This window comes from Camelus ferus, chromosome 21 (assembly GCF_009834535.1).
Source record: "Camelus ferus isolate YT-003-E chromosome 21, BCGSAC_Cfer_1.0, whole genome shotgun sequence".
In the NCBI taxonomy this organism is placed as follows: Eukaryota; Metazoa; Chordata; class Mammalia; order Artiodactyla; family Camelidae; genus Camelus; species Camelus ferus.
In genome coordinates, this window is record NC_045716.1 from 6,964,279 (window position 1) to 6,975,302 (window position 11,024).

Here is an 11,024-nt window from a genome sequence, read left to right on the forward strand (position 1 = left end):
TGTGTCCTCGAGACAATGAGAGCATAAGTGACAATGAGAAGATGGCATTATTTACGTGAGATTTTAAACTTATTTTTTATTTTTTTGCTTTTCCCCCTCAGGTTATATTTTATTTTATTTTTTGTTATTTATTTATTTAGCTTTTTTTAAAAAATTTACAATGTTGTATTAGTTTCTGGTGTAATTTCTGTGAGAGGCAGAGAGTAGGGCAGAACTGAAGGCTAAGTCTCTGCGGCCAAGAGGATACGACACAAACAGAGATGCAGAAGTGACACAATGGGAGGCATGGACTGGGACCCGGAGGGGATGGATTCGCTGCCGTGGGTGCTTTGAGAGAAATAAAGAGTGAGGGGCTTCACTCTCACGAGGCTGACTGTCTTAAGGGGACATCTTAGAATTAAATTTGGTATTGGAATGCAAAACAAGAAAACCCGTTTTACACACTGGGGCACAAAGTATCTAATTTGAGCTCAGATTTCTGGGCCGCACGTTTTGAAACGTCCTCTTGCCCACCTAGCCCTCTTTGGTTTATCTTGCCTCCGGGTCTGTTTTCCTTCCGTCTGTCTCTGACGCTCTTCGGTTCGCCCTAATATATTTAGCTGACTTTTTCCAGTGAAGAATCCAGTGTCTGCCAAGTTGCCCCTAGAACATGCCAGTTTCAGCCTCCCTTGTCCTTTCTCTCTCGTCCTCGCCCTCCCTCTCTGGCTTTCTTATGACTTACTCCTTCAGAGTTGTTTCTCCTTCTCCCCATGTGCCTCCCTGTCCAACTTCCCTTCCTTTTCTACAGGTGGTGATTCTTTTTTTCTTTGATTCTTCCTTCTAGCCTGTTAAGTGGATTTACTCCCCCCACGTCCTAGTCTTGGCTGGGAAACCAGGAGCAAAATCGTGTCCTGTAAACTCGTCCTACCCAGACAGTCTCGGGAAATACTGTAAAATAATCGGAATGTAAATCACGTTGGCTAGAATTATTCCTAGACCAAGAAAGCTTCCGATGAGGGACCCCTAGGCTAGGAGTCTTCCGGTCTGTGCCCATGGAGGCCTGAGTGGTGGTTCCCCAAGTTTAGCAGCCTTCAGAATCACCTGGAAGCCTTGTTACAACACATACAGCTGGGCCCCACACCCAGCATCTCTGATTCAGTTAGTCTGGGGTGGGGCCTGAGGATGTGCGTTTTTCACAGCTTCCCAGGTGATGCCAACTGTGCTGGTCCAGGGGCCACGCTTTGAGAACCCCTGAAGTGGGAGCACCGACAGCGGTGTGGTGGTCAAGCCTCAGCTGTGTGTGATAGCAGTTGGGCAGGGGGGGTCACAAGAGGGAATGCAGTTTTGTTTCTTGTCACATCGCAAAGGGGCTGGGAAGGGATCCAGAGGATGTGCTGGGGTGCAGTGTGGAGGGAGGACAAAAGGGGAAAGCTCTGTGTTGTAACCTTCTGGGAAACACCGAAGCCAGCTCCAAGCCCTGTCCTCCACCCTTCCTCCTGCGCTCATGCATGGAAGTGGCAGAAGGGAATTCTCAGGGTCCTTTTGATCTCTTCCCAGTTCCCAAGTCGTCTGTCTGTTTATCTCCCTCCTTCCCTGGCCTCCTCTTCCCTCTTCTTACCCCCTGCCCAGCAGATGAGTCACTCTCCGCCGTCCTCCCCACCCCACTGCCATCTGTTTTTCTAATGATGGCAGAAGATGAGCTGTTTTGTTGGCCCACTCTGTAACAAAGCACACTCCATGCTAGCATTTTTCCTGATGCGCTCTCAGAACTCTATTTTACTGGTGTCATTTCCCCACCCAGTTTTCCCTTTGTCTCCAACCCCACCCTTTCCCCTTCTTTGGCCTCATGGAGATTCCAGTTTCCCAGAATTCGATCAAGAGGAACCGAGATAGAGAAGAATCAGTCGAGGGACTAACAGGCATGTGGGCCGGGTGTGTGGGGCGGGGGGAGGGAGCTGCAAGTCAATGGCAGTTAAACAGCTCCCTCCAGTGCACAAGGCACAGCCCGAATTAGCCAAGCCTTGCTGCTAAGTGGCTTAATGACTTCCAGTGAGAGATCTGTATGACAAAGCCTGTTGTGATTGAGACGAGAGTATTTGTATTTGTTACCAGCTATTCCCAGGGTGAGAGGGCTTGAATGGTGTGTGTGTGTGTGTGTGTGTGTGTAATATCCCCCAGCTCAGGATGCCTGGGCCATCCTCCCTCAGCTAGGCTCTGCCTCAACTTGACTCTTTCTTGCAACAACTCCTGTTAATTTAGTTAAGGCCCTCACCGTTCCCTAAGTCCCCCACTGGGAGAGGAATCGACCTTGTGAGTTTCTACCTTGGCTCCATCAGCCAAAGGAGAAGTAAATGAAGAAGTAAATGAAGGAGTAGAAAACTCCCAAGAGGGCGACTGAGCTGTTCAGGCCTGTACTTCCAGCTAAACTGATCTTACGACTAACACGCTCCCTCCTGCGCGTCGTTTCTTAGAATAACTTAGCCTTTGACCCTAGAGGTCTTGAAAGAAGGTCGTGGAGTGAACCTCAAGAAAATGGGCAGACCCTCCTGAATTCCCCCATCACAACAGCAGGTTCTTATCGAGATGAAAGGAATGCAGCCCCTGCTCACACCTTGATTGCTATCACCCTCCTGTTCCCATTTTCCTATAAGACAGCGGGACCCTTCCCCCAAGGCAGGCTCACGGTCTTGAAGGCATCAGCCTGCAGTGACTCCCTTTGCCTGGCAAAGGAATAAAGCTGTTCTTTTCTATCCTCCCAAAACTCTGCCTCCAACACTCAATTCGGCTGTCGGGGTACAGGCGTTGGCTTTTCGGTAACATAAACAGGATTCCTTGAGGTAGTAAGGGTCTAGTTTGAGCTAATCAACAATGGACGACAGGTCCTCCTCAGAGGTTGAAAACAGATGCCCAAGTGATGCAGGCAGCTGATGTCCATGAGAGAAGCCCAGGAGGCAAGAAGCTAAAGGTGTTGGTCTGTGCTGAACTGGTCCTCCGAGTTGTAGCTGCCACTCAGAGCCAGCTAATTGTTGCCATGGTTGCCACATATTCTTGTTTCTCAAGAGAAAAATCTTTGCACCGTGAGTTTCATATTTATTTGGCATATGTGTCTATGTGTATGTGTATAATGTTACACAAACACATATGAATGTTATGTGAAAATCCCAATTTTTAAGCGTTAGCAACCAAAACAAGATTGTTTTTAGACACTGCTGGCCCAACCCCTGCCCGTGGGCCATTGATCTACAAAAGTCTGATCTAACTAAGCTAGAGAATCCCAAAACCATAAATTATTCTGACTTGCTTTTAACTTATTTTTCATTAAGTCATTTAAAATGGTACCCTGGAGACTTTGCTTAAAAAAAAAGAAGGCAAAATCAGAAATTCTAATATCTGTAATTTTGGGATTGCAGAGCTGAAGTTAAGAGAGTAAACAAAGGATGTAGGAGAGGGGAAGGGGCAAGCTATTGAACCAAAAGGACTCACGTCTCTGTAAGCTGAGCAGACCAGGCACATCTGGTCTGGGTCTGGGGACGGGGAGGTGGCTTACCTCACAGGACTGGATGCAGTGGATCAGGAGGGGGTCTGGGTGCCACTGACGCCGCCCAGTGCACACGATGCTCTGAAGGGGAAGATGGGAGGAACCGAAAACAAAAACAAGACACCTGGTCAGTGAGAGAAAGGGCAACTCCTGCACTTACCCCACCGGCCCAACCCCGTTCCCGGAGGAGCGAGCCTGGCCCTCGCCCCAGGAAGAGGGCCGGCCCACCATCTGGTCTTTCCCGCGGAGCTGCTAATCCTGCCCGTGGAGCCAAGGCAGCAACTCTCAGTGGAAGGAATTTTCCATCCTCTTCATCCTCTTCACCCTCCTCAAGACATCAAAATGTCTAGAGTGGGGTAGGTATGATGAAAAAAAAAACCATCCCCAATACCACAGTGACGTCAGCTTGGCTCTAGGCGTAATATGGCTTCCATTGGTTTTAAAATTGTAAATAACATTACAAGAAATTGTGAAATGGCTGCATTGATCAGGAAACATCATGGAGTTTCAAAGGCTGAGAAACAGAGCTTCATAAAAAGAGTCTTGAGCTGAAAATGGATCTCAGGAGTCCTGATCACAAGATGCAGGGACCAAGCAAGGAATGGAGGCCGATCTGCACTCTCTGCAGCTCTCGTGGGAAACAGCAGAGGGTCCGTGCGCGGGACAAACAGGCTAATGCGAAACCACCAGGACCCAAAGGGGCACTGACACTAGGCCGGTGAGCTTGTGAAAACGTGTTCGGGTTAAAACACCGGAGACTCTCTCAATCCCAACATTTCTAGATGTGCATTCAAACAGTCCTCTGTTCTTTGTTGAATAAGAATAACTCATTTTCATTGAGTTCTTTTTTTCTTTTAACTTTCCTGTTTTAAAATTTTCAAAAGATACGTTTCAGAAAAAGAGAAATTCCCAGAAGAGGTTTCAAAGAGAAAAGGAAAGGGAGATTCTCCTTATCACCTGCTACCAACCCACCCATTTGCGGGCTTTCACACTCCCATTTTAAATTCTGTACAACAGAAGTTCAGGGCACTCCGAAGAAAAATAATGCACAGTGAGAGATGCGTTTTATATGAAATTGCACCCCCAGTAACTGAAAAGTATACATTCTAGAATGCTAAGACTCTGCAATAATCAGGTTGGAGACATTTGCATATATTAACATGTAGGTATATGAAAATATACCTCAAAGTCAGTTATGAAAATGGAAATCTGCAGTATTTTTCTGGAATTATGCTACTGTAAACTAAAAATCCTCCTTCACAGCTTCCCTGAAGGGGAAATAAATACTATAAACCCTAAAAAAAATGTTGATATTCGAAATTCTGCACTGTAATAATGTAGAAGGTGACTTTGCTTACTTTATCTTTGCACTAAAAATAAATTATTAAATATATACAGTCATCCCTTAGTATCCACAGGGGATTGGTTCCAGGACCCTCAAGGATGCCAGAATCCAAGGATGCTCAAGTCCCTTACACAAAATGATGTAGTATTGGTATGTAACCTTCAGACACATTCTTTCTCCTACATGTTAAATCATCTATAGATTACTTAGAGTACCTTATACAATGTAAATGCTATGTAAATAGTTATAAATACAATGTAAATGCTATGTAAATTGTTGCCTGAAGTTTTGCTTTTTGGAACTTTCTGGGTTTTTTTTTTTGAATATTTTTGATCCACTGCTGGTTGAATCTGAGGATGTAGAAACCGCTGATACGAAGGGCCGACTGTACAGTATGATACAAACATATAAGGTAAACACAATGGGGTGTTAGCCTACTGAAAACGTGATCTATTCTCCTGTCCTCAGGGCCACTTACGCAGAACCATCTGCATATAAACAATGGCTCTGCTGCGTAGAAACGATTCTTGTTTGTGTTCTAAAGTGGGTCCCACTAAAACTCTACTTAGCAGTGGGCATGACTTTCATTATTTAAAATACAAATGTTTCACACTTTGTTGCTGTCATCAAGTAACAGTAATGGCAAAATGCCATAACTTGAGCCCTTAGAAATGCAAATATATGGTAACTTTATTCCTTCTCATACCAGTGGATCCACTAAAGACCCCTGGTACCCCGCCGTAGTCGGTCAGTCACAGATCTGAAGATTCACCAGTCCAGTCGCTGCCCTGAAAAGGCTCACGGTCTGCGGGGGGGGGGGGGGGGGGGTAGCTGGCAGGACAGCAGTTCCTCCACGTGAAGGGATGCTGAGCCTCGGCCGACTCACGAGACCACCACAGCCAGAACTCAGCAGAACACTCTGAACTGACAGTACCAGCTCCTCTTAGGCCCTTCACACCTTCTACCCTACCCACCTTCTACCCTACCCACCACCTTTGCACATGCAGGAGAAATTCTAAAAATACACTGCAAAGGGGAAAACAGAAGAAAAAAAAAAAAAGAACGGAAAAGAGTCTGTCTTCACTTTCAATTCTTCTTCTCCAATGCTCTTTCCACTTATTATTTCCAATTTATTTTCTACATCTTTGTATTTTTATGTAATTTATTTTATTATGTGATACACGTTCATAGTAAAAAAAATAGAGAAGTCATAAAAGGCTACACAATCTCCCTCCTACTCCTGCTCCCAACTACCTGAATTTCGCCCATCTTATTTTTAGTTCTTTTTTGTAAAATTACAGAGATAGCCTGTGCACATACATGCATATATAGAATTATTTATTTGCTCATACAAATTCTACAATACTATCATCTTATTTAGTGTGTTAGTTTATTGCTGTTTGTTTGCCTTGCTGTATTTCACTTCATAATGTTCCTTAGTCTTCTGTTCATTTTACGGTATCTGTGACGCTGCATTCTACTGACTGCGTATTATTCCACTGCGTGGATGTAACCTGACTTAACCACACCGTATTAAAGAATATTTAGGTTATTTTCAGTCTTCTGCTCTAACAACCAAAACTTATAGATAAGTCATTTCATTCACATGCAATTATATCTATAGAGTAAGTTCATGATAGTAGAATTGATGACACCCATCTCAGTGATTTTTCTTTAATATTCTATAATTCGGTTTTAAGACTGGCAAGCTTCTTAATCTCTGTAACTGCAAAAGTTTCTGGCACCTGTGTCACCTGCTACCTAGGTTGCAAAATCCTTGAGAATAGGGACTGTCTCCCATTCATACATTTTATCTCAGTGACTTAGGGACAATGTTTAACAAGCATTTGTCAACCACTAAATGGGATGGTGTATCTCTCGGATTCTCCTTTATCTTCTGGCCTATAAAAGTCATTCAGCTCATAAGAAAAGATCTGCATGTAGAATTAATCGAATAACTACTTATTGATCAAAATTGGAGGAAAATTTGAAATGTTTTTCAGGCCCTAAATTTTATGGGCACGTTTGCGGTGGGGTGGTGAAAGAGGGAAGTGGAACAGGAAGAAAACTAGTGTGAAGGAGGCAGAGAAGGACTAGCTCCTGGGGAGGTGTGTTAAATTAATTAAACAAGGAAGCCATGACACTGAGGCGGCGCTAATGCCCTGGTGGCCTGCGGAAGCAAACCAGAATCTCAGCCTGTCAACGCTTCAAGGTTTTGAAATTGAAACCAAAGGACAATCAGCCATGAACCACCAACTGGGCTTTCGGCTATAACCAATCAGCAGTTTCCTCGCTTTCCTTCCATCTTCCTCTGAAATAAAGTCTCTCCCCAGCTCCTGTTGGTGGAGCACTCCCAACCCCTTCTGGTTTGGTGTTGCCCGACTCAAGTAGATTTTTGCTCAGATAAACTCTTAAAATTTTTAGCATGCCTCAGTCTATCTTTGAACAGTGCAATATGACTTCCTTATTTTCTGGAATACGTTTTTTTTAAATTGAGTTATAGTCAGTTTACAATGTTGTGTCAACTTCTGTCATACCTGAATATACATATATTCATTTTTGTATTTTTTCACTGTGAGCTACTACAAGATCTTGAATATATTCCCCTGTGCTATACAGTATAAACTTGTTTATCTATTCTATATATACCTGTCAGTACCTACAAATCTTGAACTCCCAGTCTGTCCCTTCCCACCCCCTTTCCCTGCTAGCAACCACAAGTTTTTATTCAATGTCTGTGAGACGGTTTGTCTATTTCTGTTTTATATTTAAGTTCATTTGTCTCCTTCTTCTTTTTTTTTTTTTTTTTAGATTCCACATATGAGTGATATCATATGGTATTTTCCTTTCTCTTTCTGGCTTACTTCACTTAGAATGACATTCTCCAGGAGCATCCATGTTGCTGCAAATGGCGTTATGTTGTCATTTTTATGGCTGAATAGTATTCCATTGTATAAATATACCACAACTTCTTTATCCAGTCATCTGTCAATGCACATTTAGGTTGTTTCCATGTCTTGGCTATTTGGAATACTTTTGATAAATTATAACCCTACATATTATATTTGGAAATCTACAGAGAATAACTGAAAGATCATCTCATACCCTCTGCCCAATTTTATAAAATCTTAACATTTTGCTGTATCTGCTTCCAGAGTTTGAGCCACTAGAGATTCAATTACTGTCCCCTAAATGTGTCTCTCCAACATCATTCTCCTTCCTTCCTCCCTATTGTTAACAACTATTCTGAATGTTAAAATTATTATTTCTACACATTTGTATATGATTATAACTATTGTTGTTATACTATAAGCAAGCCACTTCTCAGATGAATCAATGGTGAACAATTAAGTGCCAAGGATTTGTTTGGAACTTTTCAAAAGGAAATGTTTATGAGAAAACCAGTTTAAAGATTTCCTCTGGGTTGGGTCATTTTAAATTTTTTGAAAAAGCAAGGGATTAAAGAGAAGACAGGAAGGAAGAGCAAAGGGAGAGCTGAAGGGAAAGGAGGAGCAGGGAAGAGGGAGAGAAGGAGAGACAGACAGACAGACAGAGAGACAGAGAGAGAGAGAAGGGAGGGAGGGAGACAGGAGGGGAAGGAAAACCGGTTAAGAGTTATTAGGATGGTCATAGAGCTGGATGAAGGCTGTTGCCTGGTTAAATGTCTTGTTAAAAGTCACAAGACTGGTGGTTAGCCAACATGAAGGTCTAACACCAAATTGCTCAATTGTTTTTTTCGTCAGGCATAGTTACTTGACAGAATGGGCTACTAATCACATCAGACCACAAAGTTCCGCTCCTGCCCAGGTTTTTGACGATTTTCTTATTACCATATATGCATGCAGCTCCTAAATCAAAGACAGCATTATTCTGCATATTTACTTGGATCAAAGCACATGCCCCTGCAGTCGGGTTTTTGGTTCCTTTTCGCTCATCCTCCAAGGCTGTCTTGTCTACTCTTCTCGAGAGAAGAGGGAATTGATGCCTGAGGCTTATCCAAGCAGAGAGGGAACAACGCCAAACTTAAAACTGATGAAAAAGAAGATCTTCTCATGACTCACGTCTGAGGGATTTGTTCTCCCATGATGTGTGGCAAGTGTCACTGGAGCTGTTACACACAACTGCTCGCATCAAGAGGACACTTGAGGTCAGGGGAGGCCAAGGATTAGGAGACAAGGAGACAGACAGGAGGGGGAGACACGTTAGTGGGAAACTGGCTCCTGGGGAGTTACTATCTTCTATTTCTCTCCCTGCTTTTCTCTTTCTCTTAAAACATTCTGGTTTCATTGAAGGAATTATTAATTCTTGGGGGACCAACTTGGGAAAACAGTCAGAAATTTTAAGATTTGTTTTGACTGAGCAAATCTGTTGAAAAGCTGGGAATTTGAGAGAGGGATTCCATGCCGTGTTGAGAATCCTTGCAAACCTAATGTGTGTAGCCACAGGAAAATCTCACTAATTTGGACCTCCCTAATTCCTCATTATGATACCTAGAAAAAAGAAAAAGTATTGTTCAATCTGTGAAAAATGAATTTATGAAGCAAACTCACATGATACATTACGATGGATCCTTTTGTACTTCAGAGACATTTTCAAACACAATTTAGAAAACCTCATTACATGCAAACAATTGCTGTATTATGTGCAGAAAATAATCTCTCCAAAAGACCACTTCTTTATAGCGTTAAGTCAAAACATCAATTTTCCTATTTTAAATAGGAAAATCGCAAGATCTGATAAAACATTCTCCAGACACAGTAATTAAGGGCAATAATTTAAAAAATCAACCTTACATAGCCTTTTGGGAAAAATACAAAGGTTTGCCATGAGCAATGGCTCTGGGGATGTGGGAGCCGAGCTTTGCTACGGGCTCTTTGGTTTCCGACAGCAACCTCGTTCTGAGCAACGGGTGGAAGGAGTCATGCACTGAGGAGGTCTGGGGATGAAGGCGAGACATTCCTACCCTCAAGACTCTGACAGTTTGGTGTTAGAATAACAGAAAAGAGGAAGAAGGAGGGGAAAATGAAGACAAGGAAAAGCAGGGCTCAGAACAGCATGAAGGGCTCGCAGTGGAAGTCCACAGGGAGCTCTTCCCACTGCCCCCAGCTCAGGCCCCCTAGACCACCAGGCAACCAGGTACTGCCCGAGAGGCACAACAGGGCAGTCTGGTGGCGGCCTCGTTCCTGGGTCTGAGCGGCGGTACTGATGGTGCAGCTGGCTGTCTCCTGTCTGTCCCAACTGCCATATTCCCCTGCTCCATCACCTGGACCGGCAGGGATTTGCTTGACAGCCAAGAAGTCCTTTTGTTTGGCATCTTCTCTTTCTGCAGGGCTATTTCTCTGCTGATGCCATCACCACGGAAAGGTCTAAGTCCCTGAGTGTAGCAGGTGAAGGAGGAAGACACCGTTACAACAACAAAGGCCCACGGAGTCCGTTTGGGAATCTCAAATCTTTACCTCTGGTTTCCCACAGCCAGCCTGTCCTTGAAACATTCAGAAATGATCGTATGTGTTCATCCTTGCTCTCTTTGTCCCACAACCAGAGCTGTCAGCAATTGATTCTTTGGTCAGAGCTGTTCCAATAGGAAGCACTGCCGGGCTACTAATTGTCTTCCCAGCCCCGTTTGTAAAAAGGACAGAGAAAAGGCGAACAAACGACCTACACATTTCTACCTAGACACACACACACACTAATAAGCAAAGAATTTATAGAACAATATTTTTCTTTCTTAGAGACAGCTGGTGATGTCTTTTCAGAGACGCAGGGAATTTCCGAAGGTAAGATTTGTCCTAAGTGAACTGAAATTTCAATTTTTCATAATTCAGAGGAACTACGAGTTAGCAAACTGCAAGACATTTCAAAAGGGTTATTTTGAATTTTTATAACAACCCCTCAAGACAAATAACACTCCATCGTCACCCTTGCTGGTGAGTGGACAGAGGCTCTAAGGGGTAAGGTGCATAGTGTTTGAACTCCGGAGGACCTAACTCTGCCTTTTATACCAGTTGCTACTTTGAGTTGTTTCTCATCCAAACCCCAGACTACGTAAATCCTCAGAAATTCTTCCTTTAATGAAAGGTATATCATTCTAGGAGTCAGGTATCATTTTCAGGATTAAAAACCAGTAGAACCCCCTCCAGAGACAGGCAAGTAAACTGCATA

At 43.5% G+C, this 11,024-nt stretch overlaps 1 protein-coding gene across 2 annotated transcripts in view; it reads right to left on the reverse strand.

Moving 5' to 3' along the window:
• PAPPA2 (pappalysin 2) overlaps positions 1-11,024 on the reverse strand; it is a 249,137-nt gene that overhangs the window by 35,505 nt on the left and 202,608 nt on the right. For both annotated transcript variants that reach the window (XM_032463680.1, XM_006187282.3), the window contains exon 21: positions 3,527-3,598. In XM_032463680.1, coding sequence (XP_032319571.1) covers positions 3,527-3,598 — 72 coding nt within the window. The remainder of the gene's footprint in view (positions 1-3,526; positions 3,599-11,024) is intronic.